The sequence below is a fragment of the Thermobia domestica genome, chromosome 10 (genome assembly GCF_964235325.1).
Source record: "Thermobia domestica chromosome 10, izTheDome1.hap1.1, whole genome shotgun sequence".
Taxonomy (NCBI): Eukaryota; Metazoa; Arthropoda; class Insecta; order Zygentoma; family Lepismatidae; genus Thermobia; species Thermobia domestica.
The window spans coordinates 43,487,710-43,512,547 of record NC_137463.1 but is presented as its reverse complement, the minus strand read 5'-3'; the positions used below and the strand labels follow the sequence as shown (position 1 = coordinate 43,512,547).

General features: G+C 36.3%; 1 protein-coding gene and 1 long non-coding RNA gene across 7 annotated transcripts in view; one reads left to right on the top strand and one right to left on the bottom strand.

Annotated features, from left to right (window-relative positions):
• Positions 1–24,838, top strand: part of LOC145662468 (transmembrane protein 145-like) — an 82,395-nt gene that overhangs the window by 14,887 nt on the left and 42,670 nt on the right. Inside the window, exons 2-6 of the mRNA XM_081728074.1 lie at positions 3,120–3,194; positions 8,187–8,387; positions 23,133–23,217; positions 23,778–23,849; positions 24,581–24,730. Of these exons, the coding sequence (XP_081584200.1) occupies positions 3,120–3,194; positions 8,187–8,387; positions 23,133–23,217; positions 23,778–23,849; positions 24,581–24,730 (583 nt within the window). The remainder of the gene's footprint in view (positions 1–3,119; positions 3,195–8,186; positions 8,388–23,132; positions 23,218–23,777; positions 23,850–24,580; positions 24,731–24,838) is intronic.
• Positions 24,582–24,838, bottom strand: part of LOC145662469 (uncharacterized) — a 70,834-nt gene continuing 70,577 nt past the window's right edge. For all 6 annotated transcript variants that reach the window (XR_014127055.1, XR_014127053.1, XR_014127052.1 and 3 more), the window contains one exon: positions 24,582–24,715. This is a non-coding gene — a long non-coding RNA (uncharacterized LOC145662469). The remainder of the gene's footprint in view (positions 24,716–24,838) is intronic.

The following is a 24,838-nucleotide window of genomic DNA, read 5'->3' as shown; positions in this document are numbered from 1 at the left end:
TTTTTACGTCCTGTGTCAGCTCCGAAGCTATATAGAACGGGATCTATAGTGTAAATTAGGATCCGAACCATTGAAAAAGAGAAAAATAACAATGAAATGTAAGATGAAAAGTATAACAAAAACATGCCCGAGGCGGAATCGGAACCCATGATCCCTAATATTTCGGTTATCTAGCCTTCTAGAGCACACAGCTATCCAGGCCGACTAAAAGCAAAATGAGATAGTAATAAAATAATTATATTTCCAATGTGAATATGGTAATATTACAGTGTACAAACATTATCATATGGTATGCAGGAGAGGAAGTAAAATAACGTGTCACTTAACACGAAAGACATAAACCAAGAAAGTACTCTTCCAGATATTGATAAGATAATCTGGAGAACCAGTTTGAAGAATTACAAAACACGTATTTCTTTCCTCGCGTGTATCATTTTGTTTTTGTGAGTTTCTGCTTATTCACCGGGGCTACAGAAGTATAATGCAAAACCCTCGCTTTTTTCTAATGCATTCCTTTATTACCATCTGTCGCCACATATCAGACTTCTCCATTGAACATTTTCAGCACACATAACTCCAACAGTGTGCAACACTGTACCACTACACTTCTCTGTTATGTTAGTGCATTTTAAACATGTGCACAATTATATATGGTGCTATTTCAAACAAAATATTTTTATGCTGAGTTGGCAGCACTACTTCACCTATGGCAGCACTGTTTGTGGTTTTCTATAGGGCATTTTGTTCTGAATGTATTGTACAACTTTTGTTTTGATTGCTTTAACGGTTTTCAAGATATTTACTTTAAACGTACATAATTCCATGATATAATTTTTTGGATATTCAAATTTTAAAGTCCCGTAGCTCCTATCCTTCTGGTCCATAGCACCTTAAATTTTGCTCATTTTCATTTCTCATGATGCTTTTTAGATGTAGTCAAGTGTCAGCAGTTGTGGCAGTCTTCTTGTAGACAGTTTCTTCATTAACAACTATTTGGTCAAAATATGAAATAGTCATTCAAACGAGAAGCCTACAGCTTCTGCAATATCGCTCACCTTTAATCAGCGATCCATATGGTGCACTTTAATTATATCTGGTATATTAAGTCTAGACTTTGTTCTTCATTTCGTGGGTCATCTTCCAAACGCATTTAAACTCACATGTTCATTTGGCAATAGCTAAATGCAAAATCTAAGCTCCCAGAATATTTTGTTTCATATCATTATACATTTCTGTTGCCTTCATACTTTTCTTTAGCAAATATTTAGTGATCACTCTGTTCAAAGTTCATCATTTTTAAAAAAGAAACACTTGTGCATTGCAGTTCAACAACAACTATTATCTAAAACTTCAACTATTGTTTATTGATCCAATCAATACATGGGCTAAGCATAACATACTTCCATCACTATTTCCGGCATTGTTTCTTTCAGGTGTATTCCAAAGAACTGTGATAAATAAAGATCTTACAATGGTTACGTTTCGTGCTAACCTACAGTATTGTAGTGAAAGAAAGAACTGTTGTTTTTGTCTAAACTTCCGACATAAAAAAACATTAAAAAATAAATGAATCTAAAATAAAGAAGTGTATTTGCATGAAAATAAAATGAATATTTAGAACTTTGCACTTTTGTTGACATCGATAGTAAAAAAAAATTAATTAAAATTGACTTAAACATAGTAACGAAAAATGAACCATAATAATAACGTATTTGGTTTGGATCTAGTTCTGCCACCTGTGAATCATCACAAGTACTTATCAAATTGTCTTTTAAAAAAAGAAGTACGATTAAATCAACTTCTTTCGAAGGTTTCTTTTTATTCATGCATAGATTGAAAATTACATCTTTGAAAAAAGTTTTCTGTTTTGACATAACTTAAGATCAATAAAAGTATATATATATATTTGATGGATATATTGCATAAGTTTAAACCGACAAACAGAATCTATTTATATTAACTCGTTTCACTTTTTTGCTTCACGACATTGCTGTTAACCGTCTGCGAAAGAAAGTAAACAAGAAAAAATTATATTGATTCATTTTTTTATTTCATTTCAATGGCGGAGAATATGCCTTTATTAAATTTATGAGTGTTATACTTTTTAAAAAATTATACAGTACAACACACACTATATATATATATTGTTTAAGTAATTTATATAGTATAAGTAGTATATATATATTACTTAAAAGGATATACGAAGAGAAAAATTGCGGAACTTACTGTTGCTGGGACCGCGGTCTCTCAGTGGAAGAGCCATCACTTCTGAATCGTGGTGTCCCTGGTTCGATTCCAGCTCACGCTAACTGAACTTCGTTGTGGACAAACATATTGTGCGTGGGCTCTCCCGTTTCCTTCCATTTTCTTTACTTTATTCATCACCATTTTCCGTAGTCTTCGTACATAATCGTAGAACGTTCAACTTTAAAAAAAATAAATAAAAATTATTGCTGCTATTCTTCCTCAATTTTCGAATATCTTATTTATAATTACTAAATATAATGAAGTTATTAGGTCTATGTAAAACAGAGAGGTATTCATACTACACGTTTAACAATATAAATATCTTTCTCTAACAAATCATATATTATATATTCTAAACTTGAAGCAATTTACAAAACTGTAGAGTTGAAAACTGCTTGAACAAGATATTAGCATAGGTGTGTATGTAGATGTACAGTACCTTGCAAATAAATTCAGCAGATTTCATTATTATTCTATTCAATGATTTTAATAATTTTCAATTATTATTTAATTAGTTAAATATTACTCTGTTACCATAGAAACAATGATTATGCAATTTTGTACAAGAAACTATAACAGCTTATGTAACTTCTAAAATATCATATTATGAAGAATCGTTATCAATAGGACATTATTTCCATTATTTGAGAGGTAGGTTCGAAATTTATTTTTTATGCGAGTTATTTATTATTTATTTCTTGATAATTAATCCTTTCAGTTGTAACACTTAGCAGTCTAATATAGCGTATTACATATTGTCAGAGTCATTAAAGTTACTCTGGTAGCCGTTTATACTATTTTTCAGAGTTAGTTTAGTTAAATATTATAGCATTATACATGCTTACATTTAATTTGTTTCTTTTTCTTCACAGTCCTATGCAGTTCAAAATATTCTTTTATACTATGACACAGATGATCAGTGGCCAGCTGTGTATAAAACAAACAAGGTAAATAAAACTTATTTCATTTGATAAGAAAAAGTATTTCATTAAGTTTATTAATTTATTTCTTATTGAAATTAAATCAGTTACGTTTATATTGTAAGGATCACCATATCACAACATGAGCACATGTTTATGGTCGACACGTGCTAACGTTTACAAACAAGCAGACGATATATTGAACAGGAAGACACGAAGATCAACACGTTGGGAACCGAAAGAGGACGAGCCACCTGAAGAGGGCCTATAAAAGAGGAACTACAGAGGAAGGAAGCATCAGTTGATCGCTGATCGCCTATCTACAACAGCTCTGCACAGGTCGCACTGGACTAAGGGGCTCAACCTGTCCTAACATCCCTGGAGGCTGCTCTGAAGCAAAGTTGATTCCTCAACACAAACCATACCTCACGAGGCTGCCATGAGCGAAGGGGCTCCCATATGAAACATTACTTCCTTCATTCTTGATCATAAAGGAGATTCTGATATATTAACTTTGTAAAACACAGACTATTTTGTACTTTATAAATAAACAAGTGAAGGGCTAGATTCCTGGTCCATTATTGACTCTATCTACACAAAATATTACAATATGTATTCAAACTTGATTTCTTCGCCTTAGTTTTGTCTAAAGAATGTACGTAAATGTTGAACTATAGTGACTCATGGATTTTCTTTTCGGCGTTGCACTATTAAAAACGAGTCATGTCTCCTCAAAATTGGTTTAAAAATATAACAGGATTTCCAATTATTTGGCAAGCCCAAACCCCGTAATTTCTCCGGTTTACCAGGTCATGATGTACAAATTTCCAGTTCTATGTTAAAAAGCAATATTTTCCCCTACTAGAGGATTCGTTTTCCACTGTGTATGTGCAGGTAGAAATGTTTTACAAAACAAACTGTTTTATTTTATAAAACATCCCCTACCAAGTAGTCGGGTAAGCCAAAAAGAGAAATTAGTTTTGTGGAGTAAAAATCCGTACTTAAGATTACCTAACTAACTTTCCAGGTTTTTTCAGCTTACTATGTGTAACTCTGTGAACAAACCAAGTCCTGAACGAAAAAAAAAAAAAAAAAAAAAGCGTAACAGCCCATTTGAGAGCCTAAGCCTGCTCCAGCGCCATCTGCTAGCGACCATCCGAACTACGTCCAACCTAGCGGCGAGCACGTAGTCAGCGCGCTGCGACACCCTGTTCCTAACAGGCGCATCAGGAGCTTTCTAGACCTAGTGGCTGTCACGTCTTGTTTTGGCGTCACTCCCCTGTTTGCCTCACGATGCTCGGTGGATGCCAAAAATTGAGAAAATTGAACCCGGGACCACATAGACATGAGTCCAATACTCTAAACACTACGGTGTTCCGTTTCAAAATCCTGATTTTAAACTAAAAATGGTCAGTTTACTATATTTGTAGTGTATATTTTCAGTTGAAAGTCCTGGTTTTGCACTAAAAATATTGAATTTTCTCAGGCCTTTATCTTTGGGCACTGACAAAGATATAACAGAACACCACAAAATTGTTTTACGGAATCTATATACCAAAAATGTAACTAGTTTGACGAAGGATACACTATGATATGCTGACAAAGAACACGATACACAAATCTAAGACTGTGGTGACTCGTCATTAACATACAAATAATGAAAAATGGGTAGTTTTGTACTACACTTATAATAAACAAAATCTTTGTGATTTTTTTTTCGGTCAGTTCGTATCTCATTCTACGTAAGTAGCATTTCATTAGTGCCCATCATCAAAAACGTAAGTTTTCTTTTGCTTTTTTTTTTTTTTTTTTTTTTTTTTTTAAATAGGACCTAAGTTGTTTTGGAAGGTATTTTGTTTCTTATTACTCATTAGACCTGAAATATCCCTTCCTTTATAAACTTCAGTTTCATTGTTAAAGAAACTTTAGTGATGTCCAGTAGCGTATTTAGGGGAGGAGGACTTCCGGGCTTAAGCCCCCCCCCCCGAAATCTATCTTGCAGAATTTTCACATTTTCAGGCACCCCCCCCCCCGAAACAAAATCATAAATACACCACTGGTGATGTCGATGCACAAGAAAAGGCTATATTTTAATTAGAGCACTCATTCAACTTACCACCTCCCAAAATAAATGAGACTCTTCAGTTCATGTTTGCAGTTAATGTTGTGGGCCTCGATGTAACATTCTTTGGAAGTACATCTGGTCTCATGTTTTGGATGCATGTCACGGTCAATAATAGGGTTACGTCAGTTTAAAGTTCTTAAAATTTGAAAAAGGCCAATGGGAGATGTATGGTGCATCTAGCAATCAGCATATTATTTTACACAGTTATGATTAAAATGCGTAAATTAAATTTAATTTGGTAATGAAATTGCAAGAATTTCATATCTGGTTTTGATTTAGATTAAAAATTCTTTCCAACATTCTGTTTCAGAGGGAGAGAAAATAATTTAGAACAAGCTTCTCGCTCTAGTACCTCCTTGGCTATTGGCCTAAATTTACTGTATTATAGTGTACCAGCTATTTTGCATTATCACATTGAATAGTGTGCTTCATTAAAAATGCAGTATTGTGTTATTCCTCTTTCTTTCGTAACGTAATTGTAGATACTATTTACTGGAGACTTAGTGTTGGAACTTACGGACAATCGACAACATCGTACCACTGTCGTTTCCTTTTAGTCCGTTAAAACGAGAGATGAGTGTGGTTACATTCTGTATCTTTCGTCATACAAAAACACTTAAAAATGTTTTTTTAAAGAAAAGTTTCTACGGCCAGTATTGACTAATTGTATTCTATTTACATTAATTTCAATGGGAAAAATAATTTCAGTTTACGAACAGCATTACAAAACAGATTAAGTTCGTATTGTACTTTTAAAAAACACTGCTGAACAAGATAGTAGTTCCTATTGAAAATTTCGGCAATTACTAAATGACAGATATATCCCCAGTTTAGATTAGTTCAAGTGAATATCAGTTGTGTTTCATATGATGTTGCGAATACGCATATGCTCTGTACTGAAATTAACAATTTAGCATCAACATATCATATAAAAGAAAACCAAAATAGTGATTCGGATAGTGATAGTGATAGCGATCCGTGCTCCGTAACAACCTAAACCGAAACTCACAATCATACAAATATCACAATTCAATATATACAAAACAAAATGAACATTCACACAAATACACAAGGAACATACACAGAGATTAAGATCAACCAACACATTTAGTCAACACTCCTAAATAATAGTAAAATAAAAAAAAAGTAAAAGAATGGAAGGAGGAAAACATTATAATGACATTAAATTTTATTATTATGATAAGCAATTCTGAACACTGAAATAATGTGAGAGACTGCAGTTTATTCCGCAATAATTATTTCATTTTGTTTAATTAATGATATTTGCAACTAAGTAAGAAGAAAATAACTACCACCATAGAGTAACCTAACTCAGTAATTCTCTATACTGTGCTTTTCCGTACCTCGAGCTTATTTAATTTCTTAATATAGAATATCATTATTGTTATTTAGACTTCAATGAAAGTTTTATGGTAGTATCCCAGGATTTCCTGAACACTAAAACCTCATTGGATCTACCTCCGAAGTTACTATTATTATTGAATCAATGGTAATTGTTCTTAATTTTAAGGAATCAAATAAGATTGAGATGGTGATAATCCCTTTGTGTTTACAGTTTAAGTGAATAATAATGCGTTCTGTACATCTTTACGCACGTTGAATTTTATGTAAGTCGAATTTGTAAATTGCTTAAGTGTGAATTCATAAGAAACTGCAGTATTATTATTATTATTATTATTATTATTATTATTATTATTATTATTATTTGTATATCCATAGTGTAATATTTGTATATTGTTTTATTAATTTTATACATTAACATCAACCGGCAGTATTTACTCAGGTTAGACTATAAAAGTATGGAAGATAGACAGGCTATTCCTATGAAAGATAGACCGGACAATAGAAAGGTTATTTTATACAGAAGAATATGTCTTATGTGTGTTGTTGCATATTGCAATAAATGTTGAAGCCGCAAACATGTTCATACTCTAGTAGTTGTAATTTTTGAGATTTATGAGGTGCAGTCAAAATGTTCCCGGAATGCTGTTGTAGTTTTTGTCATTTGTGATTTAATCACAACGAATCTTGTAAGTACAGTCCTTAAGTTGCCTAATTATGAAACTGACAAGTGTGAATAGGTCATAACAGGCAGTGTACAAGTAATGTAGCTGAACGAAGACGTGTGCGGTGATCAATTGATGCAGTTTCACAGAACGAACAACGCGTAAACATCAAGTTTATGTGCAAATTGGGGAAAAATCTGCTTCAGAGAGTTTAATAGCCTTAAAAACAGTTTAGCACCATCGGACGTTTGGCTCTTCCCATAGCTAAAAATACGCCTTTTCCGTTTCTCCGGCGTAGAAGAGATCAAACCAATGTGACGACTGAACTTCGGAAAATACAAAAAGAGACCTTTCGTCGGTGTTTCCACCAATCAAGGGAGCGGATGAACGAGAGAGAGAGTGGGTGTGTGAGTGAGTGCTAGTAGCTAGTTAATTAGTTTGTGAGTAAGTGAGTTAGTTTGTGAGTGAGTTTGTTTGTTTTAAAGGGGCCAACTTTGAAGGTAATTAAGTAAACGTATACTTACATTGTGGTATTAAGAGCTGTAACAGAATTTCGGTAACTTCCCCTCGTACTACGTAATTGCGAATTGACGTGAGCTGCGTATTATATATATATATATATATATATATATATATTGGGGGTTGGGTTACTGTACTTGCATTCATTTTTGATTAATTAGCAAAAATAAACGGAAAATTACCGTACTCATTTATCTTTAAATAATTTGCAGATATAACAGGAGGGTAAATTATCTCATTTGCATTAATATTTAAGAATTTGTAACAAAAAAAAAAAAAAAAAAAAAAACTCCTTTAATCATTATTGCCAGAGATTTAGTTAAAATAATAAATCGTTCTATCTTTCAGACATGCAAACAGAAGGAATCTGTTCTAAGTATTGCACACAATCAAGTTATTAATCTTACTGTTGAAATGCAGGCGCTGTCTGGATGTCAAGCCACAAAAAAGGATAAGAAAGAAATTTGGTTGTGCCACAGTGCTCGAAATTTTCGTAGTACACGAGAAAGATGGTGGTTTCTGGCTTTTAGTAATTGTGATTCAACAAAGGTAAGCTATTGAGGAAATGTTCTGAAATTTGTTTCAAATATAGTATGTAGAAAGCTCATCTGAATTAACATTCTGATGCGTTCCTCCTTTACTTATTATCTTTCGTTTATAATAACGAAAAACGTTGAAAACATTCAATTTACTGAAGTGGAGTTTGTTCATATTAGCAAAAGCAAATGGTTCTACAGAAGGACAAGTTGCCAACTTACAATAAATAAATGTTCATAATAGCACAAATATAGGGCAACTTAATACACAAATATTTGACACAGAAGTGCCTAGTTACAAATATGATCATAGATATGGAGAGTTTAAATATTAAAATGTCGTTTTATTTCTAAATCAGACTTTAAAGTCTTTCGCTAAAATATTTCGTAAGACAAGAGGGAGGAAGACAGAAAGAAAACCGATAAATTAAAACAAAAATGCTGTAAAGCGTTTAGCTAGGCACCATATTGGAATGGAGTCGCGTAATAGATGTTGATGAATTGAAGGAAGGAGATTTTAGCGGAAGAACATAAAAGTAATTGAAGAATATGTCGTTAAGAATACTGGAGAAAGAGAGAATTATAAATTAAGAGAAAATTTTATGCATTATAAAAAGTTAAGATTTTCATTTTATGTAATACACACTTAGTGCAGTAACATAATAAAGTCAACGTACCTTGCATATTCTTATTATTTTGTTTATTAGGCTGCCGAAGACATGCAAAAATGAACTTTAAAGGTCCATAGCTTCAAAATTATGGGACCTACCCTAGTCGAGTCAAGACTTCACTTAGGAACAAATATGTGCCCTATCCAAATATCTATGTTTCAGAATTCTGAGGTACTTCCGTAACAATTTTTATAGCGGGAGTTCGGCTACGGGCATATAATTTGAAGTACTCACCAACTGCCTCTATAAAAATTGTTGTGGAAGTACCGCAGGATTCTGAAACTTTAATATTTGGATAGAGTACCTACTAGTTCTTAAGTAGTCTTGACCCGACTACAGTAGGCCCCATACTTGTGGAGCTATAGACATTTAAAATTCATTTTTTATGTTTTTGGCAGCCTATAACTCCGAAAGGAAGCATTTGTGCATCCAGGTTGATCTATACTTTTTGTCTTATCTTGGTGTCAGGAATCACCTCCCAAAGGTTATCGTGTTGTTTTTGAAACACCCTAAATATGTAATACACTTCTTCCACCTATGCTGTGAAGCCACTATGCCTGCTTCAAAGAAAGTCTCTGGCTGAGCCGTGAGCCATTCCTCCACAGCTTCAATAACATCTGCATTTGAGTGAAACTTCTTCCCCTTGAGGTGCTCTTTCAACTTTGGAAATAAATGAGTCACTGGGGGCGAGGTCGGGTGAGTAGGGAGGATGTTCCAACACATCAAAACCAGCAGCATGGGTTGCGACACCAGTAAGATGGCTTTTGTGGGCCGGAGCATTATCTTGGTGGAACAGCACTCTTCGCTGCAACATCCCGCGCCGTTTTTCCTTGATTGCTTCGCGTAACTTAGGGATTAGGGCTGCATAATAGGCCCTCGTGATAGTGTGTCCAACCTCTAGGTAGTCAATAAGGAGCACACCCTTTGCATCCCAAAAAATTGTGGCCATAGCCTTGCGTGCTTATGCGTGCACCTTGAACTTGCGTTGGGGAGGCAAACTGCTGTGCCGCCACTCCATGCTCTGTCGTTTGGACTCGGGATCATAGTGGTGGATCCACGTCTCATCTACTGTCACAAATCTATCACAGAACTGTTTCAGGACTGCCCCCATAACCTCCAAACCAGCTCTTGAACATCGAACTCTGTCTTTCTAATGTTCACGAGATAACATTTTGGATACCCATCGCGCTGACACCTTTCTGAATCCCAAGTGTTCAGGCACAATGGTTTACACTGAGCCTACAGAGATGTGCATGATGTCTGCTAACTGTTGCACCGTGATTTGTTTGTCTGCTATAATCGTATCATGCACAGCATAAATGTTTTCTGGGGTGCATGCTGTTGTTGGAGGACCAGCACCAGGGGCCTGTTGACAGCTTTCCCTGCCGCAACGGAAGTCGCGGCACCAGTTCTTTACCACCTGGTAGGAAGGAGCCCCATCACCCAACACACTAATCATGTCCTCATGAATCTCCCTTGGGTTTAATCCCTTTTTCTGGAGGTACTTGATGACAGCTCGTTGTTCGGTTTTCTCCATTTTTCAAGCTAGGTGCTCACACCTCAAACGACAAAAAATAATATTAATATAGCAGCTATGGTTCTGAAATTTAGCATATAGACATCTAAGACATTAGGCTACAATATCCCCCATCATCTATCCCAGCTCAAGTATTTTAAATATGCCGGAGACAATAATTATTGAACCTCCCTCGTATATATATATATATATATATATATATATATATCATAAGGAAAGAAAATAAATAAAAAACTTAGAAATTGAAGAATATAAATTTGACAAAGAAAAAATTATGAAGTATAATTTTTAAAAATTAATTAGAATAATGAGAGATAATCCGCTCTTAAATCCTTTTTCCGCGTCATCAATTACTGATATTTTGCGTGCCCATATTCTCCATCTACCTGGTTTGGAACGAACAATGGATCACAACAGTACGTTGGATCGCATCTTTTGTACGCTCAACATCATTCCCTTAGACTATAGAGACGCCGACGCGAAGAAAGCATTGGTTGACTCTAGGATTCCGCACGAGAAGAGACAAAGACATGAATGCTTCCAAAGAAACATATATACTTTTCGAGACGAGACATACTTTCACGTCACGTTTTCGAGACGAGATAACGTCAACTCCTGTCTCGTAGGCACTAGGAGACTTAATATCTGTAAATTGAAATGATAAAATTTTTAGATGAAGAATCAGCTACTTGAAAACCAACAGATCTTAATTAGCGGCGGATTTAGATATCTTGAAGCCATAGATAATCCTTAGGCTGAGTCCTCCCTCTCCTGTGCAGAATAACAAGTTGTTTGTTGACTTTACTTACTACTCTTTGACTCGTTCTCTCCATTTATATACTTCTGTTCACTGTTCCTGCGCCCTTACAATAAACCTCTGACAGCTTGTCACAATTCAGTTGCAACATTGAAGAACATTCATTCGGTACTGTTATCGTTCTCACTACACAAGATGATCCAGGTTTCAAATTTACTCAATTTATATTGTTCACACAGAAATTACTAAAAATGAAACACTTTATTAAAACTCGCAGTCTTATTTCAGAAAATCGAAACAGTGATAAATTATTATAATAACATTCTTATGTGAAGATTATCAAGAACAAAATCTTGAATTTATTGTAGGCTTACGGAACGTGAAACAAGGAAGTTGTTATAACTTAGGTATTAAAAAAGTCGAAACAATGCCCCCTAGTCACCAGTAAACAATTAAAACTGGGAGCAGGACAAAAACAATGTCTTTCCTCCTGTCAGGAATAAAAATTCTGGAAGAAAAAAGTTTCTTGCGGTCATTAATACTATTTAAATAAACTCTTACGAAAACTAAATACTATGTTCTCAATGAGAAGTAATTTTGAAAACTTAAGGAGTGTTTGTTATGTTTGGTATGTCTGGTTGATTAGCAATAGTTGGAGGACCACTGTTAATTTATAACAGAACTGTATTTCCATAGGAGGTTCATCCACGGATACGCGAGTTGAATAATGATCGCATTCGCATTCAATAGTAATTTAATTTATCATATATATATAGTAAGTGGAATAACAGATATACGTCAATTAAAGAAACATGTGATTGTAAATTAATAAAGTTAACTAAATAATAGTTAATAAAGCTAACTTGAATCTATTGCTTCACTTGATCGATTGTTTTTGTTTGTTTTATAATTGAAACACGAAATTGACGTGATAAACATACATTGGCACTACTGCCCTTGATGGCTGAATAAGCATATACGCTGATTGTTCTTGATACGCAATTGTTTGATAGATTGTTTGTCTATGTTAAATGCTAATTTCACGCACTAAACCAATACACCCGCGCACTGTCCATCTTTTCTCACTTCTGTTCCTCGAGACGAACCCTCTTCGCTTGGCGAGGACACTTCTTCTTCCCCCTTCTCCCTTTCTTAACGGTTGTCTTTGGGGTGAAAGTTAGAAACTGGTACTGTTTACAAAAAATGCATTCCAATGCCATCTTTGGGTCAAGAAAACACACTATTTTGGAAGGGAAATAAAAAATACTAACATACTCCCCCCTCTTGGTCGGATAGAGACCAACAAACAATGAGACATTTTTACACATAATTGTCACTGATGGGAAGAAACTGGGGAAGGTAATGGAACCAGTTTATTCACTGCACGTTTATAAATGCCGCTTGCCGTTCGTACAGTAACAACTCTCACTAGCGAGTCTTTACCCAGATGCACTTCTTCAATTACACCTAAGCGCCATGACAAAGGAGGAATGTTTGCTTCCTTCAACAATACGATAGTACCTGGGGTTATATTGTTCTTTTGGAAATACCATTTGTTTCTCTGCTGGAGTCCGTTCAGGTATTCCTTCGACCACCGCTTCCAAATCACTTGTAAATATTTTTGTGTTTGCTGCCAACGGTCTAGTCTGTTGTTAGGGAGGTCAGTTATGTCTGGCTCAGGGATAGAGGTGAGAGGTTGGCCTATTAGGAAATGACCAGGGGTTAAAATATCTGTATCGCTAGGGTCGTCGTTCATTTTTGTTATAGGACGAGAGTTGAGACACGCCTCAATTTGCGCTAAGAGCGTACAAAGTTCTTCAAAGGTCAATGTCGCGCCCTTTGTAGTTCTGACGAGATGATGCTTCATAGATTTCACTCCTGCCTCCCACAATCCCCCGAAGTGCGGAGATTGCGCCGGGATGAAATGCCATTGTATGCCTTCCGAAGATGTGAACTCCTCCACCCCTTTACGAAATGTATCTTCTCGTAACATCTGGTATAATTCTTTAAGCGCATTATTTGCACCTACAAATGTTTTGCCATTATCGCTGTAAATATTACTGCATTTGCCTCTTCTTGATATGAATCTTCTCATGGCTGCAAGGAAAGATTCAGTTGTGAGGTCACTGACCGCTTCCAAATGTATGGCTCTTGTAGTCATACAAACAAATACTGCTATGTAACATTTTTTGAGCGATTTGCTTCTGAAAGTTGATTTGATGTTTATTGGCCCTGCATAATCGACCGCACAATTTAAAAACGCTGGTGCCGGCCGTACTCTATGAGATGGCAATTGTCCCATTTGTTGAGTGATAGGTGATCCCTTGAGACGAACACATGTCACACAATGATGAATAATTTTCTTTGCTAATTGACGACACTTCGGGATCCAGTATCGTTGACGCACAGAGAATACTAATAATTGTAACCCAGCGTGAAGATGTCTTTTATGCTCATTTTCCGAAATCAGTGTTGCCAGATGTGAATTTGAAGGAATAATGGCTGGATGCTTGCCTTCATAGGGAAGGTTACTGTTTTCTAACCTTCCACCCACTTGTAGCACTTGGTTCTCATCCAGTAGAGGGCACAAATTTTTGAGAGGGCTACGCGCTGAGACTTGACGACCTGCACTAACGTCCTTGATTTCTTGTTTATATTCCCTTTGTTGCACTAATCTGATGCACAGCTGTAGCGAATTGTTTAGTTCACTCGTTGATAGACTGCCTGTCTTTCGTTCGCTTCCCCTTCTTGCATTGTGCATGAAACGGCGACAGTAAGCTATCACTCGTACTAGCTTCGCTAGCCCGGAAAACTTGCTGATGACGTCATCCTGAGGCTCTTGTGTAGTCAAAGCTACAACTGTTTTTTCTCTTGCTTCGGGAACGTCTTGAATGTTGGATTTCTTTCTTGAAGAAGGCCATGTGTCTTTGGGCTGTGACAACCATGGAGGCCCCTCCCACCAGATCTTTCGGTTCTGAATGGAAGCAGGTTCGACACCACGAGAGATCATATCCGCAGGGTTGTCTGTTGATCTGCAGTGTTGCCAATCGCTGATTTGAGTCATGTCCTGTATTTGGGCAACTCTGTTTGCAACAAACGGTTTCCATCTTGTGGGCGGTGACGATAACCAAGCAAGCACAATTTGGGAATCAGACCACAAATAAATGTTGTCTATCTTGAACTGTAGCACAGGCAGAATTTTATGAAGTAAATTTGCGAGTACCAATGCTGCACACAATTCTAGACGGGCTAATGTTATTTTCTTTAGCGGTGCTACTCGTGATTTCGCACACAGCAATTGTGTTTTTGTTTGACCATTTTGATTCGTTGATCGTACGTAAATACATGCTCCATAAGCTGATTCGCTGCTGTCCGCAAACCCACATAGTTCAATACTAACTGGTTCTCCTTCTACTAAAACGAAACGATCTACTTGAATATCCTTAATGAATGCTAATTGCTGCTGCAAGTGTTGCCATCTTGCGTGAAGTTCCGGCGGTAGTTCATCATCCCATGTGATGGGTTCTAACCACAATCTTTGCAGAAAACACTTGTATGTGATTACTACTGGGCTTATCAAGCCTAGTGGATCAAAGATAGTCGCTACCACAGACGCCACCTGTCGCTTGGTGATGCTACTTGAATTTGCAATGATGTCTGATGGCCTATGTTTGATGAAAAATTTGTCCTTGCCTGGATGCCAGGATAGACCTAATGTGTTGACGCCCTCCACATCTTGAAACTGGATGGGAAATTCAATTTCTCGATTTTCTGGCGGAATGGCTTCCAACAAAGCTGCACTATTTGAACACCATTTTCGTAAGTTGAATCCTCCCCCTTGAAGCAAAGAAATGAGTTCCGCTTGTAGCCTTAAGGCCTCCTCTGTGCTGCTCGCACCACTTGCGAGATCGTCCATGAAAAAATCTTCTTTTAATATTTTAGATGCCTGAGGGAACAGATGTGATTTCTCTTCCGCCAGCTGTTGTAAGCATCTTGTGGCTAAAAATGATGACGAAGCCATGCCATAGGTTACGGTCTGAAGCTCGAATATTCGAATTGGTTCTTCAGGTGATCTTCGCCATAGAATACGTTGCAATGATGTGTCATCGGGATGTACTCTAATGGCGCGATACATTTTCTCTACGTCAGCCGTAAACACTATAGGGTGGGCACGAAATCACAATACAATGGAGAACAGATCTTGCTGCAACGTAGGCCCCACCATGAGAATATCGTTTAGTGACTTGCCACTTGTAGATTTAGCTGATGCATCGAACACTACACGAACCTTCGTTGTGGTACTGCTGGGTTTGAACACAGCGTGATGCGGTAGGTAAAAGGCTGCTCCTTTGTTTTCTTCTCTTAACTGCAATTCTTGAATTTCTTTCATGTGTCCCAATTGCTCATATTCCTCAAGAAAATTTACATATGACGTTTGTAGCTCTGGTTGACGCTTCAGTTTCCGCTCCAGTTGTTGTAGTCTAACTGTTGCTTGTTGAAATGAGTCACCAAGTACAGATCTGTCTTCACGTAATGGCAAACGAACCACAAATTTGCCTGTCTCGTCTCGCACAAAATTTTTCTGGAAATGCGCTTCACATGCTGACTCTTCGGTGGTCCGAGGGTTGGTGAACACTTCTTCCAGCTCCCAAAAACGACGTAGTTGATCGTGAAGATTGTCTTCGGTTCTGGTGAAGAATGACGTCACTGGACTGTTTCTGTGGCATTCTGATGGGATGCTTCCTGCGATGACCCACCCCAGCTGTGTGTCTTGTAGTACCGGAAGCTCCTCTCCCAGCAACTTCCGTTCTGCTTTGAGTATCCTGAAGAATACTTCCGCACCCAACAACAAGTCGATCTTCCCTGGAACATTGAAAGTGGGATCCGCCAGTGCTATATTCTTCGGGATTTTCCAATTTTTGCAGTCCACTCTTTCCGCCGGTAAATTTCCAGTGATGCGTGGCAACACTGAACAACTGATATTTGCCTGATATGACGTCACCATTGACTGTAGTGCGATGTCAACACAAAACCGTGCTTCTGACGCAGCATCGTTTATGCCTTGAATGGGCATGTGTCTTCTGTGCTTCTTGAGACGCAGACGCTGGACCAATGTCTCCGAAATGAAGTGGCTTTGGGATGCGCTGTCCAGAAGGCCCCGACATGTAATCCACTGTCCATTGCTGTCCTTAACCTTCACCATGGCCGTGGAGAGTAACACCTGTGACGTATGCAACCCTTTAAGTGTGCAATATGAACCCTGAACATTATCTTGTTCCTCTTGGGATCCATTGGGCGTGTTGCTGCTTCTGTTATTCTCTGTCTTTCTTCCCTCTGAAGAAGATAATCCACTTGATTGTTTATTATAGTGCAACAATGTATTATGCTTCTTGCCGCATTTTTTGCACGAACTTGATTTGCATTCGCTTGCTCGATGATTTTCCCGCAGACAGTTAATACAGAGATTATTCTTGCGAACACACTCATTCTTTTGTTTGTCACTCGCTTTAATAAATGATTGGCATGCAAATATAGGATGAGCTTCCTTGCAAAACTGGCATGCACGAGAAACTGTGGACACATACGCCTTTGTATGATTGCCCTTAACACCCTTTGTTTGCGGTTGGTGTATTCTTGCCCCTTTTACTTCACTTGTGTTCGCAGTCATTGTTTCCAACCCTTGACATCTTTTCTCCAAAAATGACAGGAATTCGTCAAGCGTGGGAAATGGTGTTTCAATTTTGCGTAGTTCCCATGCCTTTCTACTGCTACTGTCTAATCGTGACACAAAATGTTGTATAAGAATTATATCTAATAGCTGACCATCTGTTTTGAGCGCTTGTAATGCGTTCATGTTGCTTGACGCGGTGTTTACAAACTCCCTGAGTTCTGCTGCGTTTTCTTTTTGCACCTGACGAATGTTAAGGATCTCTTGAATGTAGGATGCAGCTATTAGTGGTTTATTTGAGTACCTGTCTGACAGTAATTTCCATGCTACAGTGTAATTTGCTTCTGTGATGGGCAGATTTTGTACCAATTTTAGCGCTTCCCCTTTCAAAGATGATTTTAAATACTGCAGTTTTTGAATAGCGGCAATGTCTTTATTATAGTGTATAAGTGATCTGAATGTGTCTTCATAGGGAAGCCACTGTTTGTAATCCCCGTCAAAGTGAGGAATCTCAATCGCGGGCAACTTTATTTGTGTGTGTGTATTAGCTCTTGATGCGTCATGATCTGAACACTGATTTTTGTGTTCCTGTTTCGACAGAAGCGTTTGTAATTGTGCCTTTACACTGAAATACAAGTTTTCGATTTCTACCCCTGTGTTGTCGGTATCATCCTCTTGCTCGATTTCAATGGCATCTTGTATTTCTTGCAGTTTTAACCACACCCTATCCAGATGCTCCACCCGTGCTTTAATGTCTTCTACATTTTGTTGGGCTTCATCAAATTCATTTATAAATGTCTGTATGCGCGAAATTTTCCCTTTGTACGCAGCGCGTTGGCGTATCAGGCGTTGTGTCTCACTCATTTCTTAATTTGATTTAACAAGCAAGGAAAATACAGGACGAGCCAGATAAATACTTACTGACCTTTGGTTGTAAAGCTGCTGCCTGGATGCTGCTCTGCTGCTGCAATCTTGGACCTCTTCTCTCCGACCTGGGTGTGATGTGGCACCACCGCACTGACACTGACGCGCGGGAAATGCTCTACCCGACGCTTACGTACGACGCCATATTGTTTTTTCTAATGCACTGAATTAATTTGTCCACTAAAACTGTCAACACACTAACGAGTTCTCTCCACTCGCGTATCCGGCCCTGGTAGGACCAATGTTTGTTATGTTTGGTATGTCTGGTTGATTAGCAATAGTTGGAGGACCACTGTTAATTTATAACAGAACTGTATTTCCATAGGAGGTTCATCCACGGATACGCGAGTTGAATAATGATCGCATTCGCATTCAATAGTAATTTAATTTATCATATATATATAGTAAGTGGAATAACAGATATACGTCAATTAAAGAAACATGTGATTGTAGATTAATAAAGTTAACTAAATAATAGTTAATAAAGCTAACTTGAATCTATTGCTTCACTTGATCGATTGTTTTTGTTTGTTTTATAATTGAAACACGAAATTGACGTGATAAACATACATTGGCACTACTGCCCTTGATGGCTGAATAAGCATATACGCTGATTGTTCTTGATACGCAATTGTTTGATAGATTGTTTGTCTATGTTAAATGCTAATTTCACGCACTAAACCAATACACCCGCGCACTGTCCATCTTTTCTCACTTCTGTTCCTCGAGACGAACCCTCTTCGCTTGGCGAGGACACTTCTTCTTCCCCCTTCTCCCTTTCTTAACGGTTGTCTTTGGGGTGAAAGTTAGAAACTGGTACTGTTTACAAAAAATGCATTCCAATGCCATCTTTGGGTCAAGAAAACACACTATTTTGGAAGGGAAATAAAAAATACTAACAAGGAGGAACATTGATTTGTGGAAATAAGAATGCGAAAACTATATTGAAGTATTGGGAGGAGGGCGGGAGATAACCTCTCAACGACAATGTTGGAGGGAATTGAAAGGAACTGAGACCCCCAGATCCCGGCTTTTATGCCTCAGACTCTTCTAGGTTTTCTCAGAAAGAAAGAAGACGACACTTGCACTACCATCGCACTATTGGCCCTAATGAACTCATTATACTAATCCATTTTGTATATACCTACTTCTATCTTTGTTAATTTATTTTCTACTAGAGAAGCAAGGAGTCGGGGTAAGGGGGGAGTAAAGTTTTATTTTACGATCTTTAAGCCCGGAAAATTTTTCTGCTTTTCTAAACATTTCAATTTGAATGAGGAAATAACAGTATGTCCCACCACTTTTCTCCCATTATAACGCGGAGAAACGTACAATTACTGTATTTTGAAAAAATAAATAAATAAATAAACATTTTGAAGAATCAAAGAAAATTAAACATTCGATAGGAAAGAAAAGAACAAATCGGAGAACGCAGTGGATTTCTTAGTTCCAAAGAGTTGTTGGTAAAGCTCTTAGAGTAAAGTTCAAAGACAAGAATGTTTTAGTGAAAAGATTAATAGTGTTAGCAAAAACCGTACTAAAATCTAATGGTTAGAATTTGTTACAAGAATTGTCAATTACAATTTATTCTTAAACTAACTTAAATTAGTAACATGGTTTAGGAGCTAAAGACAATTTTATGCGGAGTATTGGCCAAACAAGTACATATAGAGAATTTGTAGATGTCATTTAAAAACGCCATCCCTAAGTTTTCTAAGTCAAATATATTGACACGACACAACAGTAAAGAAAGAAGAAATTTTGTTAATAAGAAACCTTTACTGCCGTGTTAATGTAACATCATAACTAAATTAGTTAATCGCCGCTAAATTTTGGAAACCACTATTCTATTAGGCTCATATATATATATATATATATATAATAACCGGCTTTGTAGCTGTTGCTTGTCAACCTGTATTTAGGCAACCCGAAAGAACATATTACGAGATGAACAACTTACACTCTCGGATAAGTAGTTAGGCAATAAAAGACACCAATAATAGGTTGATAGGTTAGATTGTATAACTAATTCTTGCAGGCAAACAATGCAATGCCAGTTTGAAAATTAGTTGAGATAGTCATCCTGTGTTGAACATAAGACTCGTATTATATATTACAAAGGCAGTATCTTAGCTGTAGAATCCACTACTGTAGGTAGAACAAGAAAATCTTGAGAAACAAAAGTGAAAATTTCCGCTGATTTCCCTTGAAAGCTGGCTTCCTTTTTTAACTTATTCCTGAAACCCAACTTTCTTGCATTTATATTTTTACTATTATTTTTGACACATGCTTTCCTTTCTGTATTATGTCTTATTATTGTCATTAGTTTAAAAAAAAAAATATTTTTCTTAAATTTTTCTTTTTTATAAATTTCATATTAATTCATTCTCTTGTTACTTTTTTATAATTATATATTTTTCTCTTTATTTATTATTACTGTTCTTCATTATGCTCTTACCAACTTATCTGACCCATTAACTTAACCTTCCTTCACTAAAAACTCTGTCTTCAGCTTGTCACGTAGGCAGTTCAGTATGGTGCCTAAATGTTGCGTGAGTTTTCTGTTAGTAGATTTTCTTTCTTTCCTTCATCTTATAAAATATTAAGCGAAAGGGTTCGTAGTGATTTTAAATGTTGGTCTCCACTATTTTCTGATAAGTAATTTGTTTTTCATTCTCGCTTAGGGATTTCTTTCTTCCAATCACACACATGCTAGTAAGTCGAACTCAGTTGAAAAATTGCCTCTTTTTGAAAGTAACCTTGAATCTGTCCGTTGTCGTCCAACTAATTAACAAACTCTTGAAAAATCTAATGACGTACAAAGAATGAACAAAGAGACCGACTGGACCGGAACTCAAAGCCGAGACCTCCAGCATGCCATGCCGATGTTGTTAACCACTACGCCACCCAGTCCAACTCCCAGAACAGCCACTCACTCTCACACTCGCGAAATCAGTGCTCTCCACTCGGACCACGTGGGGGGTACCACAGACCCCTGCTGTGCTTGGACAATCCCTGTGTCCACATATCGAGCACCTATGACGATTGTGATTTTATATAGATTTTTATAAAAGAGGAAACAGCCGATTTTTTTAACACACCATATCCTCTATAGATGTGAGTTTAATAACGTACAGAAAGTGAAAAAGTGACAGATTGACAACCGTCATAGGTGCACAATATATAGGCACAAGGATTGTCCAATCACAGCAGGGGGCTGTGGTACAATCCATGTGGTCCAAGTGGAGAGTACCGACCTCGAGAATGAGAGAGTGAGTGACTGTTCTTGGGGTCGAACTGGGTGGCGTAGTGGTTAACGCATCGACACGGTTATACCGGAGGTCCTGGGTTCGAGTTCCGGTCCATTCGGTCACTTTTTCATTCTTTGTATGTTATTGAATTTACATCTATAGAGAATATAGTGTATTTAAAAAATCGGGTGCTTCCTCTTTCATAAATATGTATATGAAATCACAACCGTCATAGGTGTTCAATATATGGACACAGGGATTGTCCAAGTACATCAGGGGTCTGTGCTACAACCCACGTGATCTGAGTGGAGAGCATTGAGTGAGAGAGTGAGTGGCTGTTTTGGGAGTCGGACTGGGTGGCGTAGTGGTTAATGCATCGGCACGGTATGCGAGAGGTCCCGGGTTCGAGTTCCGGTCATCGGTCAGTTTTTCACTCTTTGTATGTAATTGAATTCACATCTATAGAGGATATGGTGTGTTAAAAATATATTGGTTGTTTCTTCTTTCATAAATATCTTGAAAACCCTGTTTCTATCAATCTGCATTCAACATGTAGTTCTTTTAAGTTCCGAAATTGAGTACCATACGTCCGTCTTTTCAGATTGCAGCAGTATTTCATGTAGAGCGTCTGGGTATACTTAGGCTCCCATATGTGAATTCTCTGATTTTATATATCCAGACAGTTGAAATCACTCTTCATATGTGAACTACGTAATATTTAAGATGTCGGTTAATCACGCAATGAAATTCGAAAACTATGTGCATTAACGAACTCATTTTTCTTCATTCGACTTTACTAAATTTTCTGAACAGCAGAAATTATGTAAGGCCTCAGTTTCACTACTTCAGCCATTCTCTGACAGGTGAAGTAAAATTATCCCTCCTCTTGAGACAAATGACGTAATGATTTCTCAAGTCATCGCTCCAAACAGTCTGTAATTTTTCCACTGCGCTGGCCAAAATGAGATACACAATGGCTGCCACTTTCCATCGCAACACCTCTTCTCTCCAGGTTCTTTACTAGGGTCAATGTTGTCCATATTCCTTCATAAAGCGCTTGTTGAGTAGTTGAGTGGTAAAGATTGACAGCCAGTTTTAATTAAGAATATATGCTGAAGCATTGTTTGGATCGTTTTGATTAGTTTCTTCACCACAAGTAAACAGAAATAACATGACAACCAAATATCAACAAATATACCTATATGTGCATAATAATATGTGATGAACAATGGGTGAAATAATTGAACGACAACAAAGAATGAAACAAAAACCACTCAAAAGACGGAGTACCATGACTACGTTTCACGAATTAAATAATCAGAGAAATAGGAGGCAGAAGTAACTTCTCTTGGAGATATAGCAAAACTATCAAGTTTTTCGCGTTGTTTGTAGAAAACTCCATCTGAAAATGGTGCAATATATTTGAATTTATGATATTTACAATTTATCTACTACTACTGCTAAACTAATATCTATAGTATTTTAATTACGCTTTCAACAGATATGTTATAAACATAGTTGTTTAATTATATAACATATAATTAAATTTATCTGTCAATGTTGATAGGTATTGACAGTGGCTAAGAGAAATAGTACCTCTTATTTTTAATGATATCAAGTGTTTAATAGGGTGAAAAGTTAATATTTTAAACAAACTATTCTTCCCGAACTATTTATTCCCTGACCTAGTTAGTGGTCGGCTCTTTCTCTTAAAGAAGCTTTAGTTTCCCCATTAGGTTACAAGAAATAAACATCAATCTTACTTTTTTTTTTTTAAATTATTAATATTCAGTGCGTTTTATTAAAGAAATTACATAAAATCACAATGTGTTTTTACAATTTAAAAGGTAATTTTTAGCTCTACTCACTTAGTATTTTATTTAAAGTTTAAAAATACTCACGGTTCATATGAATGTTGAGATTAGCATTTGAATTTTTGTCTACTTTCAGGGTCTAAATATTAGATACAAGTTTGTGATGACCAATGGGCCTCCTGGTGATTATTGGCATGAACACTTTTCTGCTGATGAATTTTGTAAGTATTATAAATAAATAAATAAATAAATCTCTTTGTTGTAATAAAGGGAAGATATATATATATATATATATATATATATATATATATTCTGGATATTTATTTACCATTTTCTTTTTTTAGGTTAGATTTACGGAATTTTTCCACCAAATCAAAACATTTTCACACTGGTATCTTCAGTTCTAATAACTGTATTATCATTATACATCATCTGAACCTTTAAATGATACTCTTAAACATTAAAGCCATAATCTAATGTACTCTTTTGCACGGAGTTTAGGAAAACTATTGAATATTCACATAGTTCATGAATATAAAATATGCAAGGTTGTTTCTTTTAACTTTTTAAGAGTTTTATTGAGAGGTTTTGAGGAAACCTCATTTATTTAATTCCTACATATAAAGATCTTTCAAATCATGCATTTCTATATCAATTGTTAAAATTTAAAATATAAAGATAATATTAACCATACGTACAGTGATTTAGTTGAACTCGAACACACTGGAACACTGTTCCTGAAATTTAACAATGTCCATATTTATTGATTCTTGTTTTTCAGATATTCTGCCAATTTTGACTGGATTTTGTGTTGCATATCTTTTCGTGATTTTTGGATTAGCAATGTGTACAGGTAAGTGTAATCTTTTCTTCCATTGCATTTATGTAGACATTAATCACAGGCCCTGATAGAAGAATGGTGTATCCCACATTTACAACTTCGTGAGAAAAAAAGCAGTTAAAGATTTAAAGAAAGGTAATAATGCATGATTCTAAACATTTTAAATAACAAATGACAGGTTTGGCACATCCTATAACAAAGAAATTCTATAGAGACCTCGAGTTCACACGAATTCTTCATAAAAGATACAGAAAGAAGAACGCAAAATACTGGCCACAGTAAAACATGGGGATTTGCTAGTGTATATAGGGATTTACTAACCTATTGTGCACTTCGCTAAATTTATTATGCCGAAAGTTTTTCTATTATACATAGTTCTTTTAAATCACTGAGTTTTATCTTGACTATGTAGAAATGAGCTGTATAATCTTGCACTGTTTTGTTGACCTAAATTTGTCATTTTAAGAGATAATAAACTTTTGTTGTTGTTGTTGTTTTTGTTGTTGAGCTTGTAAACACTTATCAAACATCACTGAGTTCGCCATTTCTGTATCAAAGTTGCCAAAAGTCAACCCTAAATAGGTACTTTTTGATATGTGGAGAGTTCAGTCATTAAGTTTCCTCACCAGAAAACAGACTGAAACAATACACACTAAAAGATAATTTTATTATTATATAGTGCAATATTTGCGAAAAGAGAAACAAAATATACTTAGACTTTTGGCATAATATTTCTATTGCAGTTGAGTTGAAATCCAGGCAGCTGCTTCATACAACATACAAAATGTTCATATGCGCCGTCCTTTTGCAAGCTTTTGGAATCATTCTTCTCTGTATAGCATATGGTAGATATGCAGTGGACGGAATTGGATTTCCAACTGCAAAATTGTGGGGTAAGTAAATTAATAAAGTGAATCATACTAATAGAAGTGTACTGTTTAAATTTTAAATATTACATATAAATAACTACAATTTTACAAACATTAAAATCTATCTTAAAT